Here is a 19,661-nt window from a genome sequence, read left to right as displayed (position 1 = left end):
ATGAGTATGCTTTGAAGAGCCAATATGATACAAGCATACACCTCCAGGTGATATATTAAGATTGTTATGTTGGATTGATATGACAAACTGAGATGTTGCTAATAAAAATATAGTTGTGCAATCGTTATCAGAGCATGAGTTTGTTGAGTGCTGCTAATTATTATTAGGTGATAATGGATTTGTGTTGCAAACCACCATATGGTAGATGTCGGATTATTTTGGGTTTAGTTGTAATTAATTGAAGTTGATAATGGTATAGAACATGGAAAGGTTTAATTCCAGTAGATTACAGTATCTCATCCTTTGGCCCTTGTTTGCATTATCTTCTAGTTAGGTATCACAATATGATGGCAATTTCTCACATGATCATGCATATTTTGAATCCAGTTATTATTTTAATCAAGTTATCCATTGACCAAGAAAAATTAGATTATTGTGCCTCTGCCTGAACCAAAAGCAAGAAGAGCCATGTTTGAGCAACCAGGTAGCTCTCTCTACATATTTTTTGCGCATTCACACACTTGTTTTAATGTGCTTGCATTTATCAGTCTTGCTCTTGCTGAGTACTTAACTTTCTATTTTTCTTTCGACAGAAATGCCATGTTAAGAACAAGGATATCCGGAAGTTTCAAGTTATTTTTCTTTTTCAACGGAATTGTGATTCTGTTTTAGTTTGTTGTAATTGTGTCATAAGTTTATAATTCATTTAGTTATTTATGCTTTCACAGTGATTGTATTAAGTTTAAATTATATTATCTAATTTATTGTTATTGTTATTATCAAACAATAACAATACTTGATTGCCACTGTTGTGCAGTAGCAATAGGTGATTGCTACTGTCGGACAGTAGCAATAGGTGATTGCTAGCAATATGTGATTGTTACTGCCGGGCAGTAGTAATATGTGATTGTTATTAGCAGTAGGTGATTATTACTGTCAGGCAGTAGCAATATGTGATTATTACTGTCAGACAGTAGCAATAGGTGATTGTTACTATTCGATAATAACAATTATATTTATTATTAAAACATAAAAGATTACTGTGTGACAGTAGCAATCAAGTGATTGTTACTGTGTGACAGTAGCAATCAGGTGATTGTTACTCTCTGAATTTTGTAATTTTCTATGGTTTGAATTTTGGTGATTGTTATTGTATGACGATAACAAGATATATTAGTTATCTTCAACAAGTGATTGTTACTGTAAGACAGTATCAATTTCTGATTGTTACTGCCAGACAGTAGCAATAAGTGATTGTTATTATCAAACAATGATAATAATTGATTGCCACTGCCCGACAGTAGCAATAGATGATTGTTACTATTCGATAGTAACAATTATATTTACTATTAAAACGTAAAAGATTATGGATGCCTCATCTTGATTTTTTGTATTTTATATTGGTTATTATTTAACATGTTTTATGACATGAAAATACATAAATTATTATTTGTTTTTTTTGGGTAGTTTATGTACCAATTGGTACTGAAATGGAAAAAAAAAAAAAAAAGGGAAAAATGGCATTTTAAAAACACTGTAGCGCGCTACAGTAACGGCGTCACTGTAGCGCTGTTACTGTAGCACCGTTTTTTAAAAAGTGGGCCGCTACAGTATTTTACTGTAGCGCTTGGACCGGATGAATAGTAAATTTTAAAAAATGGACTTTAAAAAAAAAAACCCTTAATTTTATGCTCTAATAACCCATTTTTGAAAGCATTGAGACTTTAAGAGTAAACAAGAAAGCATTATATAAAAATTAATAAACTAGTTAATCATGTCAATCCAAACACTCAATTCAATTTAAATAATAGAGGAAATTACAGATTTAGTCCAGTTATTTTATACCTAGTTCAATTTTGGTCCACAATCTTTTTTAAGTTCTGTTTTGGTCCACTAAATGTTCCACTTGTTCAGTAAAGGTCCATATTTGTTTTCTCAAATTTGGCATGCTTTTTATCCTATCAAATCTCACCCAAATTCAGCGAACATATACTTGTTTTAAAGCTATGTATTTCTTCTTTACAACCATATAAAAATCATTCAAATTGGAGTTCTAAAACTCAAGATAATTGACCCCAAAGTAGGATACCCGAAACTGCCAATTTTTCAAACTTCACCAAATCTCAATTCTTTTAGATTATAATACTCCAAATTTGTTTTTATGACTAAGAAATGATGAAATATAACTTATAGTTCAATTATAATTGAAGAAAACACAACCCAAAGGATTTAAAGTCACAAATCTGGACCTTTACTGAACAAATGAAACAATTAGTGGACCAAAACAGAACTTAAAAAAGATTATGGACCAAAATTGAACTAGGTATAAAATAAGTGGACCAAATCTGTAATTTTCTCTAAATAATAAACGGACTATATATATTGTATTATATTCCACATATAATCATTATATCGTCTTTGTTTTAAGAAATCTAATCATATTATATTCTAGCATATGCATTTCAACCCCAACACAAATACGACATGCGAGCTAGAATTGCCACCCTTAAATTAGAATGGCATGCAAATATGCGATTAGGAGCCAACCCTCAATGTGCAAGTGTTACATCCACTATCCATTAGAGTTTGAGATTATAAATGAGAATTGCAAATTGAGTAGTAGCTTTAAACCCACTATATACTGAACCCTTAAAAACAGGAAGAAATTTTGCAACCAGAGGAGGAAAATTAGAAAGGAAATAAGGTTTTGGGAAGGACAAAATCCATACAAAAAAAAAAAGAAGGGTCCAAATGTTACATATATTAATGCTATCACATGTGATCAACACAACTTGCACCAAGTCACAAGTTGTTTAATGTTGCAACTTACAAATAATTTATTACAAATTAAGATTGAATCTAAAAATTATTCACATTTCCTACTCCTTTTTTTTGTCTTGTTCTTTTGACAAATAATATATTTTCCTTTTATTTTGGGTTTCTATAATGATCGTATGGCTTTGTATGAATAGATAAAATGCATTTATTTACAAGTGTCGAGTCACCAATTACGCAATCTTTCTCAGACAGCTTGAGCTGCAACTTGAGCTGCTGCTAGCCTAGCAATAGGTACCCTGCCAAAGCATTTAGAATCGGAACTTGATTGAGTATAGGAGATAAGTTTGGGTTGTTTCCGAATAATCTAACAATATAACATGTCAGACTGTTTAGTAAGAAAACATTTCCAATCACGTTTCACCTCAAAAAACAAAGAAAAAAAGAAAAGAAAAACCTGAATGGAGAACATGAAACATAGTCTAGTCCAGCCTCTGCAAAAAATGCAACAGATGAAGGCTCCCCACCATGCTCTCCACATATTCCAACCTGTTTGTTAATCATCACCATCCAAAACTATCAAGAAGAATGAAACAACAAAAATTTTGATACTATATATTGCTCACAATCATATCAAGTTGACACCTAAATTGTGATGAAATGCAGTTAATTATAAGCTATGTAGTTCCAGTACCCATGTTGTCATTTACCTTTAAATTAGGCCTGGCTGCGCGACCCTTTTCTGTGGCCATCTTGATGAGCTGCCCAACACCTCTTTGATCAAGTACCTGAAAGCAGTGCATTAATTTGGAGTTTTGGACTATTAGTTGTAATAACTTTTCAATCCCTTAGAAGATGACTCTTGGGGAAAACCTATCTGCAGGGAAGCCTGTGGACTGGCATATGACTAACCTCGAATGGATCACTTTGAAGAATGCCTTTGGAGAGGTAAATAGGTAGAAACTTGCCCACATCATCTCTACTGTACCCAAAGGTCATTTGTGTGAGATCATTGGTCCCAAAGGAGAAGAACTCTGCTTCCTTTGCAATCTATCAACATTGATGACAACATATGATATCAATCAGCATAATATGAATAACATGTTCTTCCTTCTATGTTGAAATCAGTAGTAACAGTTATACAGAAAAACATATGAACTTAGCCTACCTCATCTGCAATCAGAGCAGCTCTAGGGATCTCAATCATAGTCCCAACCTTATAGCTCAAGGAGGTACCCATCTCCGAGAACACTTTCTTTGCGACTCTCCGAATTAAACTCACTTGATGCCCTAGTTCCTGACATGCAAAAGTGTCAATGATTCCAGGAAGATGGAACTGTGTGCTTGATTATTCTATAAAATGTTATGAGATGAGTGTAAGTGTAAGTGTGTAACTAGAATTCTAGATTTCGGAAGAAGGAACTAAAACAAAGGCATGAATGAACCTAGTATTGCAAATAAATAACAAGAATGGAGAAAGTGAGGAACAGAAGTGCAGGTTCATACCTGAGGTGTTCCCACAAGGGGAACCATTATCTCAGGAACAACTTTAATACCATGGTTGTTCATTGAGACTGCAGCCTGAAAGATTGCACGCGCCTGCATTTCCGTGAGTTCTGGGTATGATATCCCTAACCTGTTGACACACAAGCAGAAGCCTTTCATCAACACAACAAGAAAGAGATAGTCTTTGTATATATATCAAGTGCTTCACTTGCATTTCATAAACTAATTTTAACATGTAAACATTCATGCAACGAAAATAGTCAGTGAGATTTTCAGACTTGTGCCATATTTCCAGACAACATTTATCATGGATTCAAAGTGATAGGCAATTAACTATATTATTTTGCACATTCATCAAGGAGATTAAACTAATACAAGAAATGATACCATTGAAGCCATTAACTTGAGTGATATTTAGATGTGAAGAGCCATCAAACCTGCAGCCTCGGAAACCAAGCATGGGGTTTACTTCTGATAATTTCTCAATTCTTGAGAAAACCTCATCCTCAGTCATGCCAGTCTCTGCAGTTAGTTCGCCGACAATCTGTTCTAGGTCACCTTCTGGAAGAAATTCATGAAGTGGAGGGTCTAACAGTCGGATTGTTACTGGAAGACCTGGAATTTCAAAAACTTATCTTACATATAAGTAACATTAACAAATTTATAGCAGAAGATAGATAAAATCTTAGGAACATATAGACTTAGAGCCTAACAATCCGCAGTACTGAGCTATATATCAATCTCACGGTAGTCATTTCTAATGGCATTTTTAAAAAATATTGCATAAATTTCAATAGTTTAAAGCAACAGTAGTGCAAATTACCATCCATTGCGCGGAAAATTCCCTCAAAGTCAGATCTTTGATAAGGTAGTAAGAGGTTCAATGCTGCCTTCCTCTGTTCAGGTGTAACTGCCATGATCATTTTTCTTACTGCCTTTATTCTCTCATCTGAAGCAAAGAACTGAAACATAAAAACACAAGAAATATCAAAAGAGTTCCAGTACTTGTTAAACATGAAATAGCAAGCAAAACTACAAAAGTTAAAGTAACACTGTGAACATGGGACTTGCGGCCACCCATTTACACATCCTTCAAAAAGTTTATCGCAATGAAAACTTATTTTGATAGGAGAAATGGTTACCATGTGCTCTGTCCTGCAAAGTCCAATCCCTTGTGCACCGTTATTTCTTGCTCTTAGTGCATCTTCAGGGGTGTCAGCATTTGCCATAACCTGTTACAGCATTACCACAAATGTTTTTAAGAAACCCAATAGGTACTAGTACAAGTGAAAACCATAGAGCAAGAAAATATGGAACCTTGAGACGCCTCAATTTATCAGCCCAAGACATAAAGGTTTCCAAATCGCTACTTATAGCAGGAGGAGAAAGTGGCTGTTTTCCCAATATGACTTCACCAGTTGATCCATTGAGGGAGAGCCATTCTCCTTCACTAATCACTGTGTTCCCAATCACAACAACCTGTCTCATCAATGAAGAACCCCCATTTATACCATTTTTTCTTTGGAATTTACTAAAACAGATTGTTTAAAAAAGCTATTAAAACCACCTTCTCAGTGTCATTTACTCGGATATCAGAGCAGCCAGAAACACAACATTTACCCCACCCACGGGCTACAACAGCTGCATGAGATGTCATGCCACCTCTAGCTGTCAAGATCCCAGCAGCTGCATGCATACCCCCAACATCTTCAGGGCTTGTCTCTGTCCTTACCTAGAGTTATGCAGAATAACAATTATCAATGATGATGAAACAGGAACATGACTCCAATATAAGTCCTGTGAGAGCTAATAGTGTTGTGAATGAGGGACCAAAAGTTATCTCTTTTATCAAATCCTTTTCAGTAGCAATACAATATGTTTAATAAAACTTTAAGAGTGCTGGCAGTCATATCCTAACTAGATATCATGATTGTTCAAATGAATTTCCTTGGTATAGACTATTTTGGAATTCCTTAAGAACTGGGATTCGTCATCCTCAGATCAATTCCATATCCCTTTATGTATTCCATCTGTTTGTTGAAGCCATCATTATGGATTTTCCAGAAAAGTAAGGATGACCTTTCTGACTGGCTTGAACTGAATTATCAATGTGTGGGAAAAAGAAAAAGTTAAAAGAGAAAAAAGATGAACATTGATATTAGTTTACCAAGATGGCACTCTTTCCTTGAGCATGCCATGCTTCAGCATCATCAGCACTGAACACGGCTTGTCCTACTGCTGCTCCTGGAGATGCAGGCAAGCCAGTGGCAACAACTTTGTCTTTGTAAGCAGTTGGATCCTCAAACTGATCAGAGAAATTATACATGTCATAAATCCTGAATGTAAACATACATAAATGCATAGGCTAGTCCAAAGTGTTATCGGGGGCACATTAATACCAAACTACAAATGGGAAAGGCAGATATATTCACTACATATCGCAGCTTAAGCAATATAACTCTCTCTCTCTCTCTCTCTCTCTCTCTCTCTCTCTCCCTTCCCCCCACCCCGACCCCCTTTTCTTTCTTTGTGCTAGAAATGAGCATAAATACCTGTGGGTGAAGTAGTTGGTCAAGGTGCTGTGGCTCCACCATCTTGATTGCAGTGCGCTTATCAACAAGCCCTTCATTAGCCATGTCTACAGCTATCTTAACCGCACCTTTACCAGTACGCTTGCCAGAGCGGCATTGTAACATCCACAACCTATTTTCTTGGACTGTGAACTCGATGTCCTGTTTTAGATTTTGAGGAAAAAATGAAATCAAGAACAATATGTTCCCATAAGTAAAAAACTGTGAATGGAATACTGATAGGAAAGTCATGTATGGAAATGTAAAAATTTTTACCATCATATCTTTGTAATGTCTTTCTAGAATTTCACAGTTCTCCACAAGCTCCTTATAAGCTTCTGGCATGCAATTTTTCATAGTATCCAAGTCTTCGGGTGTCCTAATACCAGCAACTACATCTTCTCCCTATTCAACACCATTTTTGAGCTACTCTCATAAAACAATAACAAAAATAGTCTATACTACTATCAGCTTAGAAAGAGGTAACAGTGATGTAAAAAACCTGAGCATTGATTAGAAACTCGCCATAAAGCTTCTTTTCACCAGTGCTTGGATTCCTAGTGAATAGAACACCTGTCCCTGAAGTATTTCCCATGTTCCCAAAAACCATGCATTGAATGTTAACTGCAGTTCCCTTTAAACCAGTTATCTGATTGATGCTCCGGTACTTATTGGCCCTTGGGCTGTCCCAAGAATCCAAAACTGCTTTAACAGCCAACAATAGCTGTTGTTTTGGATCTGCACGTATCCATGGGCAAAAGGACATGTTAACATACAGAATTGTTATAACTAGGAAAAAGGTTGAAAATAAGAAGAAGTTGTTGGGGTTTTACTTAGTACCTGAAGGGAATTTTTCACCCTTAGTTTCAAGATAGACATTTTTGTATTGTTCTACCAGCTCTTTAAGATCAGAAGCTGTTAGCTTTGTATCAAGTTCAACCCCTTTTTCATTCTTTAAATTTTCCAACTTCTCCTCAAATGATGAGTGTGGAATTCCCATAACCTTCAAATGAAAAATGGATTGATTCTCAATAAATTCAGATTACAACTTGAAACCCAAAAAACAGAGATTGTACTGATTTACAATAAATTCATAATTTGGTGGCTAGCTAGTTGCATCCACTTTCAATTGCCTATAAGTAGATGGTTGAGAAGCACTGCAGGTTAATTAACATATACCAATATCATGAAATGCATCAACAGAACCACTTACAACATCTCCAAACATGTCTAGAAAACGTCTGTACGAGTCATAAGCAAAGCGCTCTCCACTTTTTGCAGCCAAACCAGCAACCACCTCATCATTGAGTCCAAGGTTGAGGACTGTGTCCATCATGCCAGGCATGGAAATCTAGGTATATAGCATGCAAATCAGTTGATGCACAACATCTACTAATTCTTGTTAATCAAACTGAGTTTGAATTTGGCCTTTGTTTAAAATAAGTGTTTCTTCATAAGTAAAATGTCATATACATGTTGGAAATCCTACCAAGAATAACTAATGGTGGCACCAAGACAAGTTGTAATTCCTTGTGAATTTATGTCAAAATGCCTGTCTAAATACCATACCACTATTTTTTTTCCTGCTGGTGAGTACCATTAACAATTAGTCCATTGACCCAAAATTTTTAATGTTGACAACATGAGGGAGGGTGTACATTAATTTTGAAGATGTAAAGTACTTGAACAAACCCAGAAAAATTGAAATTGAAAGAGCTCTTACTGCGGCACCAGAGCGAACAGAGAGGAGGAGAGGCTTGGAAGGGTCACCAAGAATAGCACCCATGTCCTTCTGCACACTCTCCAAGCCTTCTAATATCTCCTCCCACAAACCTTCTGGTAACTCCTTGCCATTCTGCTGATACTCTTGGCATGCTTCTGTTGATATAGTAAGTCCAGGCGGGACGGATAATCCAATGCTAGCCATTTCTGCCAGGTTTGCACCCTTCCCTCCCAACTACAATGCACAGGCATGATGAACACAACCATCATTGATCATTAAACTTAAATTTATTAACATTTGGACTGTTTTTGTACTGGTCCACTAATTTCGTGTTCAATATACATGCCCTTAACTTGGACCAAATCTCATGGTTTCTGATGTGGAGAAAGTAAAAGCTTACCAATGACTTCATCCCCTTGTTGCCTTCACTCCTTCCTTTTCCAAAAGTAAATACTCGCTGTATAGACAAAAGAGAAGGCTTTCAGGCCAGCAACACTAGAAGTACCATGAACAAAATGCTTAAACTAACAACAGTCCAACGGTATTATATTGCTTAGGTAGGTAGCACCAATTGTCACCTACATAGTACATACTTGATATCTATGTTGAAGATGTTTACTTACTATATTGGATGATCAGTTTGAGCTTGACACATGGATAAATTGCTCGGAATTATGTTAAAGTTGAAGCATCCAATCCAAAATTAATTGGCAACGAATGAAAAAGTCGATGATTTTATATTCTCAGAAGAAGAATAAAGTATGGAGTACCTTTTGGGTTGTTGGAGTAGTTGGGTCTGAAACAGGGGATAGTATGGCTTGTGCTCCAATATGGCCTGGGGCTGGCGGCTCATGTTTCTTTGGCTTTGGGTTTGTGATCCCATTTACTATGGCATGCATATCCGGCCGGCGATGACGTGTTTGGCCAACTCGGCCGGACCAGTTGAGGCCATGGAAGGAAGGGTTTTCTCTAACAAGATCAAATTGATGATCCACATGTTTCCCCTTGAACAATCTCTGTCTATAAACCTCAGGTGGAGTCCTTATGAGCATCCCTTTCACTGTGGATGACATTGATACTCTCCTTGCTTTAAAACCCAGGTATTACAATCTACACTTCTCACTCCTGTCACATGGAAATGCACACAATATTTCTCATCAACAAAATCCAACCATGATCATATGCTATATAAATAATACTGCAAGAAAAATACAACTTAACTGAACAGTACTATATGTACTTATAGACATCACTCTAGTTGAATAAAAAAATTGGTTGTTTATGAACTATGAAAGTGTGATGTTTCTAATGGGAAACAACATAAACACAAAGAGTGCTAAAACAGATCAAGATTATTTCATTGCAAAATTGTTGAGATGGTGATCACATATGCATATATAGAAATATATACCTGCAGAAAAGTGAAGTACTATTTGCAAAAGTTGCAAATACATCAAGGATATGAATGATAGTAGATGTATTATTACCTGGGCCTTGAGGTCCAGAGCTTCTTCAGAAACCCAAAAATGGCGGTTGGTGTTTTCTTGTTTGTCGGTAATAGTGTGTGATTGGTGACATGAGTGGACGAAATTACAGTTATAGCGCTAAGTCATGCTTCTAACTGAACTTTGAATATACTGACCCCATAGATGATTCATAATTAAAAAATGCTAAGGAAACGACAAGATGACACGTGGCATATTGCTTATGACATGTCATAAACTTATGGGATACCCATTGTAATTTGTAGGTTTCAATTTAAATTTTTCCACTGGGTAATATAATTTTGTTTAAATTATATATATGCATTTGCAGTTCAGTTTATAAAGAAGAATATATATTTATGTATCTGGAATTTCTCAAAATAATTTTATTTTATTTAAAGAATTATTTGTGGGGTCTATTTTATATTGTATTTCAAAGATTTGAGTCGTTTATTTTTTAGATCTTATTCATATATCATCTATGAAAAAATTTAGATGAGTTGAAAATTATTATAATATTTAATTGTGTTCAAATAAATATACAAACATAATATTTTAATAAACACTTAAAATGATGATAATTTAATAAAATAGTTAAACAGTTTTTAATTTGTCTAATTTTTTACATATATAATTCTTGAATAGAGAGTTAGAAAATAAATTGTTCCAATTATCAAACTGTAATGCAGATTGAGTTTCATAAGAAATCTTTATTTACTTTGAGAAATCTCATATTAGAAGAGCATATATATATATATATATATCCATATATATATATCAATAGATTGAATATCGAACAATGAACAAGGTTTTTCAGTCGAACGAATTCCTTCTCTCAACTTAATACTTGAGTATTAAAGTAAAAAATTAGAATAATGCTATACTTACCACATTCTTATACCACATTTTTATACCATCTGACGTGTCATTACTTTATTGGACAAAGTTTTTCTTTTTCTTTTTGGGTTTTTCTTTTTATTTTTTAGTATCCAATGTATGAATGCCATGTAAGTTGCCACATAAGGTGGTATGAAATTATGGTATAAAAATGTGGTATATGTAGCACTACTGAAAAAATTATATATCAAAATAAAAGTTGTATTTTGGAACTACATAGAACTATAGAAGTATTGAACTGACCCAAAAAATTTGGGATTATTTCTAAAAATAAAAATAAAAATTGGGAATTAGGAATTAGGAATATGGCACACATTTCAATAATCATATCTGACAACAGAGATGATAGGCTCCTGCCAAAAAAAAAAAAGAGATGATGGGATCATAGGAGGATATTTTAGTTCTTTCTAGTTAACAAATAAATTATTAAAAAAAAGAGGGAAAAATCGGTTATTATGGTTGACGCTGGTGAGCGGTGGGGGGTGATGTGATGATGAATTGGCAAAACCAAAAAAGGCGGGTACGGTGGGGTCGTCACTCCTTCGCAACAAGAATAAAATTTGAATCCAAAGAGGTCATGCCACGTGGCTCGCCCTTGGACACAAATAGGAGTAAAGGACAGCAATTGCTCATTTGCTTACAAAGTCACAATTCACAATGCAATCCTCCACAGCTCCACTCTCTTTTCTTATCCGGACAACGCTTGCCTCGGTCCCTGTCTACGTGGCAAAATCACAACCTTTCATCTTCTTCTTTTTTTTTTATTTTTTTTTTATCGTTTTTAAACCAAAAAATAAAAAACCTTGAACCCAAAAGAGAGGGGGAGATTGTCAGCGCAGGGAAAGAGAGGGGGAGGTGGGGGAGTCGTCGGCGCAGGGAAAGAGAGGGGGCAGGTGGGGGGTCGCCGGGGCAGGGAAAAAGAGGGGGGAGGTCGCCGGCGCAGGAAGGGGGAGGGGGGCCGGTCTGTGTCGGGGAATGGAGGAGGGTCAGGCTAGGTGGTGGGGGGGAGGGGTTGGGTTAAAGGTCTTTTTGCTGGGGTTAAAGGTTGCTTGGTTTAAAAAAAGAAAAAAAAAAAAAAGAGATAAGGGGATGTGATTGTGCCACGCAGACAGAACTGAGGAGTTCCTCAGACCACGGTCTGAGGCAAGTATTGTCCTTCTTATTCACTGATATACGACAGTCTCCTTCCACTTAAATTCTCCTTGAATTATTTTTTTCTATTATAAAAAATATATGAGATAAATTTTCAAACAGGACACCTACTTTGAGGTCAATCTTAGTTTAGAATACCAGTTTGAGTTTGTCTTAGTGTATGATACATATTTAGGATTTTTGTTAGTTTGAGACAATTCGTCAACTCCGTTAACTTTTCCGTCCAAAAAGAGATAATTTGATTATTTTTATATTTTTAAAACAAATAAAAATTAAAGAAAAAAAAACTAAAAAACAAAGGTTACTACCTAAAAAAATCAAAAAAATTTTTTTTTTAGGAAAAACAAATCATTAAAAAGTTTAAAACTAAAAATTAATTTAAAATAAATTAAAACTAATAACAAAAAAAGCAAAAAAAAAAAAAAAAAAAAAAAAGATGCAGCAGATCTGGGATTGCACTAACCTAACCCACACTGCCCAACCTACGGCCTATTGTCGACGGCAGCTTATTCGTCGGCGAAGGCCTCACTTACCGACTCGACCCCAAGCTCTCTCTCTCTCTCTCTCTCTCTCTCTCTCTCTCTCTCTCTCTCTCGGCCTTTTCCGCCCCCAGCCTGCCCGACCACCTCCCCAACTTAGCAACGTCGCACCCCATTTAACCCAACCCCAACCCGGTTCGCACCCCTTCCCCTAGCCCCTAGCCCCTAGCCCCCGTCGTACCCCCTACCCAGCACCAGCCCCCCCCGCCCGCTTTCTTCTTCCCCACCCAGAACCACCCCAGCCTCCCCCGCCTCACCCCTTCGTAAGCCCCCCTCACCCAGCCCCCGTCGCACCCCCCACCCAGCACCAACCCCCCCGCCCGCTTTCTTTTTCCCCACCCAAAACCACCCCTGCCTCTCTCCCCCCAACCCAGCCTTCCCCGCTCCGCCTCTTCGTAAGCCCCCCACCCCCAGCCCCCGTTGCACCCCCTACCCAACACCAGTCCCCCCACCCGCTTTCTTCTTCCCACCCAGAACCATCCCTGCCTCTCTCCCCCCAACCCAGCCTCCCTACCTCGCCCCTTCGCAAGCCCCCCTACCCAGCCCCGACGACTTCCAATGAGCTAGTGTCGCCACCGTTCGAGTAACCATCCGAGAGAGAGAGAGAGAGAGAGAGAGAGAGAGAGAGACTGAGATAGAGAGAGAAAGTTTTTTTTTTTTTTACATTTTAATTTTTTTGCTTTTTTTTTTTAGTTTTTAATTTTTATTTGTTTTAAAAATATAAAATGACCAAATTATCCCTTATTTGGACGAAAAAGTTAACAGAGTTGATGGATTGTCCCAAACTAACACAAATCCTAAATATGTGTCATACACTAAGACAAACTCAAACTAGTGTCCTAAACTAAGATTGACCCCAAAGTAGGTGTCCTGTTTGAAAATTTTTCCCAAAAGACATTCATCCAAATAAGGCAGTTTTGGAGGTCTCAAACCTCGAACCCCTCTGACCAACTTTTCCGGCGGCCCATCCGACCAACTTTTCCGGCGGCCCATCCGACTAACTTTTCCGGCCACTTTTCCGGTGACCTTCTCCGGTCACTTTTCTGGCCAATATATATTTATCATATATTGCAATATATATATATATATATATTAAAATTTTAAAAAAAATCAAAATCCTTATATTTCATTTTTTTTTTGGATTAATGTCATTTTGTTCCCCAGACTATTACACATATATCAGGTTACTCCCCAGACTTCTAATTTGGAAAATTAAAGACCTTGACTTTTTCAATTTTACCAATTAAGGTTATTCCGTCAATTTATACATTTTTCATCTAAAATGTCGAGATGATCAACCAGAATTTAGCGAGAAATAAAAGAGGAAAAATGATGCATGAGAAAAAAATGATAAAATCTAAATGGAAGAGACCATTTTGCCCTCAAAGATTTGGATAAAAAATGTGTAAATTGACGGAAGAACCTCAATTGGCAAAATTGAAAAAGTCAGAATCCTTAATTTTTCAAATTAGAAGTCTGGGGAGCAAACTGATACAAGTGTAATAGTCTGGGGAGCAAAATGGTATTAATCACTTTTTTTATCCAAACAATAGAATTTGAAATCTAAGGATTTGAAATACATGAATTTGAAATCCAAATCCAAATCCCCAATCCAAACGGATCCTTAGGGTATTTCAAACTTCATTCATTGTCTACTCCCATAATTTGGGATGGGTTTTGCATGTAGTTTTACTTACTCAAGTGAAGTTTGTGTGTGTGTATATATATGTATATATAAAACTTCAGTTGCCAACATTCTCTTTGGATTTGATACAACACTCTTTTCTAAATATCGAATCTCCTATGAGAGAACAAAATTTAGAGCCAACAACAAATAGCCCCCTAGATTCCAATCTAGTACATTGTTGAGAAAATGATGATAAAATTATCAAACCACCCAGAGCATCAACCTCAGAATACAAGGCAACGTAACTGTCAAAACTCTTAAAAGGAGTGAGCCAAATGCATTTATTCAGTTCATAGGTGTCTCACAATCTTTATTCAGAACACTCTGATCAACTCGATTCTATAAAATAATTAAGAACGAGCATAACGTACAGAAATACGCCACTGTATTGGGCTCCTACAAGAAGGACAATCCTTCATACCCTGTTTCTCATGGAGCTCATTGCAAGTTCTGCAAACCACTTGATGCGCACATGGGAGGAAAACCACAGACATCTCCTCTGAGAGGCACATCACGCACTCCCGTTCACGTTTCACCCCTCCTGTCTCAGAGTAGTCATGAAAATCCTTCACTACTTCTGAGATATATGGCATCTGAGATCCCTTATGATCCAGGCCATTTCCAATGTCTGTTACTTTGCTGGCATAGCTTCCATCAACCCCCCTCCGAAGTGCAGCAATTTTTGAAGAATCACTCTTGAGTCTCAGTTGGGAGATTTCCTTTTCGAGCTTCTGGATATCATCTTTGTACTTCTGCAGATTGTTTTCTGCTTTCAGTTTAATCATATCCTCCTTGGATTTTGCTGAAGCCTCAATTTGTTCCCTTTCTTTTCTTAATGAACTGACCTGTGTAAGTAGTTCTTCCTTTGATTTCTCCTCCTGTTGCCATCTAGCCTGCAATATTTTTTTCACCCTTCAGTGAGAACTCAAAAGTAAAACCTATGGCAGAAACTAGGAAGGAAACTAGTGTAAAACCAAAACAACAGAACATTTTCAAGATTTTATCAAAATGAGCTGTTCAACAGTGCTATCTACATACTCTTCACAAAGTTCATCCAACGGTCCATGGATCCCTTAGTCTAATTTATTAGTTTCACACATCCAATGTGTGATGGAATATTTCAAGTTACAAAATTGTGTTTGCACATGTGCACGCATGTGTACTAATATAAGATAATGATACACTCCAAAATGAGAAAGAAATTGATACTAATAGTTCAAATCTAATTGGCAAAAGTATGATAGTACTGTATCTTCTTTATTACATTGCATGCACAAGTACCATTTTATTTTGCAAAGACTGCATAATTGCCATCCCAAAGGGGTAGCATGTCATACTTATAGGTTGTGTAAATGGCACACAGTAACTGAATCATAACCTGGGCTCAAATCATTCAATTGGAAAACTCCTACACAACAACCTGATTTTGTGATTTTAACAACCCCAACTATGAAATTCATTTCTGCAGCAGTCCCATGACCTCCTTTGAGGTCTAAAAGATAATACTGATGATGCTAGGATATCCAATCAGGTCAATACCTTGGCAATAGGAAACCTCTCGGTCCAGCATCATTTATTGGTTAGCCTTATCCCTCTACCCACCCATTCTATGTGCATGCCAAATTTACAATCAAGTCACATATAGGCATATATCCCCATGCATTAATTTTCTATTTGGAGAGGTTGGAAAAAATTATTTAAAACATACCTCCATTTGTTCCTGGAGATCTTTGGCCTGCTCTAGTTCCTGTAGCAGCTGTTTTAACTTGCGCTTTTCTGTCACAAGTTCTTCATTGAACAAGGTTTTCTGCTTCTCCCATGACTGAAACTTCATTAGTGTCTTCTTCTCCCGCTTTGATACCTCCTGACAGCTTGCAGCCGACTCTGCAGCACGTAATTTAGCAGCCTCCATCTCCTGCCTCAACCCAGCATTCTCCACCTCAAGCCTCCGGACGGCAGAATTTGCTCGTTCAACCTGGCCACTAGCCTTGCACAAAGCATTTTCCATCTCAGAAAGCTTCTTCATGGTGTTTTCTTCAAGAGTTTGCTTCTCTTTCTTCAGTCGTTCAACTTCTTCTTTCTCTTGCCTTAATGACTTAAGTTCAGCCTTGTCCTTACTCAACCTACGGGCAGCCTGCATAACTTTCTGATTGGCCCACTCTGTCCACTCTTGGAGCTGATTTTGCAGGTCCCGCGCTCTTGGAACCAACTTCAGAATCATTTCATCTTTTTTGTCCCTGGGGACCCACTGCCCCAAGGACTTATCATATGGTATCCCAGCAAAAATAGAATTGGGTGCATCAGAATTACAGCTAAAAGGCACTGGAGTGGAGTTGCTTTTTGTAGGCAGCGAAAGAGAAAGTTCAGTATCAGCAGCTGATAATGCAGGTAGATTATTGGCTGCAGGTAATGCTGCTGAACTATTGACTACCGGTAATGCAGTGGAAGTATTGACAGCAGGTAATGCTATCGAAGTATTGACAGCAGGTAATGCTATTGAAGTATTGACAGCAGGTAATGCTATCGAAGTATTGACAGCAGGTAATGCTATCGTATTGACAGCGGGTAATGTGGTTGAAGTATTGATGGCAGGCAATATGGATGGAACACTGTTCTTAGGCAAAACAGAAGCAGTATTGTCAGTATCCAGGTTAAAAGCTCCAGGGGAGGAAGGTCCAGCACTGGTGGAAAGATTGTGGTTCCCGTTTTCTTGAGGCACATCAACTCCCATAGCCTTGCTTATCTTCAAGGAAGCATTCTTTAAATTAACTGCGGTAGAATCTGATACAGATTTTAGTTTCTTATCCAAGATTAAACCACCCAAACCACTCAGCTTCCCTGCTCTTGAAGACCCTTTACATCCATAAGTTCGGTAACTTTTCTCCAGATGAAGTGATTTCTGCCGAAGCATGTATTCTCTCTTGGTACTAACAGAATGGACCTTTCTACTGCCTACAAGCTTTTCCTCTACTGCAGGAGATTGAGATGTTCCAGAAACTCCAAAAGGTTTATCCCCATTATCAGACGTGGAATTTGTGCCCTCTTTCTCTGAGACTGAACCACCGGGAGCAACGGAATTTTTTGGTTTAGCTATGTTGGGAACCCCTGCGATGGTTGGTGTCTCAGACTGTGAACTATGAGAACCAGGAATTGAAGAAACTGACTTACAAGCATTCAAAAGATTCAATTCAAAACTTTTGGCTTCTGTTTTTGCCTGGGGTTGATTCGAAATGGAGGAACTTCCATTTGAAGCGCCATCATTAATGAAACTACTCAAGGGGTCACCGTCCATTGCACAAGCATGAGATACATTCATGTCACAAATCAACAAGCACCACATTGCATCGCCAGTGCTGAAGAAAGGCCTAACCTCTCGAAGAACACAAACCAGCTCTGCCAATATGTACTTCTCCAGCTGCTGTAGATCTTCAAAACAGTGCTCTCTCGAAGGATCAATTTCTTGGCCACTTCTAAGAAAAACTAAAGTGTTATCCACTATATTAGACATGGTGTCTTTACACCCATAACAAAGGCCAGATCTCAAAACAGCCTTTGTAGCAACTTCTTCTGTGTAACCACAAGCAACAATTTTTTTAATTGCACTCTTGAAAATTGTGTCCAGATTGCTTAGAACAAGTTCTTCAAGCTGGGTTTCCGTGAGGTCACTCCAATCAGCATCTTGGAATTCATCTGCCTCTAATTCCTCTCTAGGCCGGCTTGGCCCAACCTCAGATGAACCTACAGCACTAGACAATCCGAGGTCAAGTTTCAACCCATCTGAATGGTCTTGATTAACACTACACAGGTCACAGACGCCGGTTTGTCCATGACCCTGTGTGATTTCAAATTTTTCAGCTGAAAATTCATAACTTGTGCATTCAGTTTGTGGTAAAGGCAAAATCTTATTCAGGTCACCTAAAGGTGGATCAGCCCGGAATTTCCTCTTATTCCTACTTCCCTTTTCTTGAACAGTTATTGAGGGAGAGACTTGAGTGCTACAACTACTACTGCCCTTGGCAACCATTGATGCCATTTTCAGGCTTTCAGCTGCAGAAAACAATCGTTTTCAATATATTCATATTCATATGAATAAAGTCTTATCTATCAGTTCCTAATGCCATACCAAAATTGATCAATTCTATGAAAACTGTATCAAACAAAAAAAATACTAGAATCAACATTGATAATTCAAATCCATAATCCAGCTCACAAGATCATCTACTACTCAATATAAATAAACCAATTAAACCAGATGACTAAAAATTTTGCATTCAATAAGGACTGGACCACACACCTCTAAATCTCAGTATTAAAATTAATGATTACCAACATCCTAGAACCAAAAACCAATAAAAATACATCAATCAAAGAGAGAAAAAGACTACCCAGAAGCAAAAACTGAAGAATCAATGCGTTTACAACATACCCAGTTGATTACACATGAGAATTACGAGGTACCAAATTGAAACTCAATGTAAATCTAAAAAACAAAGCCAGTCCATTAGATCAAAACAGAATCAAAGCAACAATCCACGAATCTTGTAAGTGGCTGTTAATCTAATTAAAGATCCCCAATACAAATAAAACAATTTGAGGTTCATATAATCATAATATAGACGATCGAGACGCACCGGATTTGAGCTATTGTGCGAGCAATCAAAGGTATAACCAGTCTCAGAACATCGGAGAATCAGAAAGAGAATTTATAGTTGTTTATTTTCTTATTTTCTTAATTATTAGCTTTAAGAGAAATAGAGAATTGAACGTTTCTCTCTCTAAAATGTTTTAGGCAGGGGGGTATTTTTATTTTTATTTTTTTGTGATAACCAGACCAAAGTAACCAAGGTTAGCTGAATATGGCTTTCTATACTAACCATGGTTAAGAAAAATTAGCCACCTACTCATATGGATAAATTTTTTTTCAAATAATAAAAATATTCGTAATATTATTATTAATACACGATAAAAATATATGGTGCACATTAATAAGGTATTTGATCTACATAATTCCTTGGGCCAGAAGAAAAATTATAAAAATTGTGTAAAAGAGATGACTATATACTAATTAGCTATTATAGTGATGTTTCTTTTCACTTTGTTGAAATAAGTTTCAAGGTCGAATCTATCATTCTAAGAGACAACACGACATTACTCTATTTATTTAACTTTCCATTCTCTAAACTTTCATGTACGAAAACTCAAATAGCTCTACCATTTTTTCGATTAACTTGATTCTAATCTCAACCTTCAATCAATTTTGTTTTTTTATCTGTATTTAAGGCACATACTAATTAAGATAACATATATTTTGTTCATAAAAAAAAATAG

The 19,661-nt window shown here is 37.0% G+C and overlaps 2 protein-coding genes across 3 annotated transcripts; both read right to left on the bottom strand.

The window, feature by feature from the left end:
- Positions 1 to 2,744: 2,744 nt before the first annotated feature.
- Positions 2,745 to 10,206, bottom strand: PPDK (pyruvate orthophosphate dikinase). Of its 2 annotated transcripts, none has more exons than XM_086230294.1 (21): positions 10,062 to 10,206; positions 9,345 to 9,699; positions 8,975 to 9,031; positions 8,575 to 8,808; positions 8,065 to 8,202; positions 7,692 to 7,854; positions 7,354 to 7,589; positions 7,128 to 7,256; positions 6,834 to 7,013; positions 6,449 to 6,586; positions 5,849 to 6,013; positions 5,599 to 5,760; positions 5,424 to 5,513; positions 5,105 to 5,243; positions 4,719 to 4,896; positions 4,282 to 4,411; positions 3,944 to 4,072; positions 3,688 to 3,825; positions 3,486 to 3,563; positions 3,233 to 3,324; positions 2,745 to 3,074 (listed from the first exon to the last, which is right to left on the bottom strand). In XM_086230294.1, exons 2-21 carry the CDS (start codon positions 9,645 to 9,647, stop codon positions 3,023 to 3,025), a joined length of 2,931 nt encoding a protein of 976 aa, XP_086086420.1. In that variant the 5' UTR covers positions 9,648 to 9,699; positions 10,062 to 10,206; the 3' UTR covers positions 2,745 to 3,022. The 2 variants fall into 2 exon arrangements, with proteins under 2 accessions (XP_086086420.1, XP_086086421.1); XM_086230295.1 differs by having other exon boundaries at positions 9,986 to 10,115.
- A 4,304-nt stretch (positions 10,207 to 14,510) lies between these two features.
- LOC147294213 (putative E3 ubiquitin-protein ligase RF298) lies at positions 14,511 to 19,106 on the bottom strand. The gene is made up of 3 exons (XM_086230296.1): positions 18,965 to 19,106; positions 16,042 to 18,380; positions 14,511 to 15,226 (listed from the first exon to the last, which is right to left on the bottom strand). The coding sequence occupies exons 2-3, from the start codon at positions 18,364 to 18,366 to the stop codon at positions 14,684 to 14,686; spliced, it is 2,868 nt and encodes a 955-aa protein (XP_086086422.1). The 5' UTR covers positions 18,367 to 18,380; positions 18,965 to 19,106; the 3' UTR covers positions 14,511 to 14,683.
- Positions 19,107 to 19,661: the final 555 nt, after the last annotated feature.

The sequence above is a fragment of the Dryas octopetala genome, chromosome 2 (genome assembly GCF_963921425.1).
Source record: "Dryas octopetala chromosome 2, drDryOcto1.1, whole genome shotgun sequence".
In the NCBI taxonomy this organism is placed as follows: Eukaryota; Viridiplantae; Streptophyta; class Magnoliopsida; order Rosales; family Rosaceae; genus Dryas; species Dryas octopetala.
Note: the sequence above shows the minus strand (reverse complement) of the source record. Positions and strands in the feature narration are given on the sequence as shown.

Excerpts from the sequence above, each read along its gene's own strand:
- PPDK (XM_086230294.1), bottom strand. The coding sequence starts at position 9,647 with ATGTCATCCACAGTGAAAGGGATGCTCATAAGGACTCCACCTGAGGTT. Across the intron at positions 6,587-6,833 it reads ACCAACTACTTCACCCACAG|TTTGAGGATCCAACTGCTTA; the intron begins GTATTTATGCTC and ends TTCTCTGATCAG. Across the intron at positions 3,075-3,232 it reads GTTTCATGTTCTCCATTCAG|GGTACCTATTGCTAGGCTAG; the intron begins GTTTTTCTTTTC and ends ATGCTTTGGCAG.
- LOC147294213 (XM_086230296.1), bottom strand. The coding sequence starts at position 18,366 with ATGGCATCAATGGTTGCCAAGGGCAGTAGTAGTTGTAGCACTCAAGTC. Across the intron at positions 15,227-16,041 it reads ATCTCCAGGAACAAATGGAG|GCTAGATGGCAACAGGAGGA; the intron begins GTATGTTTTAAA and ends AAAATATTGCAG.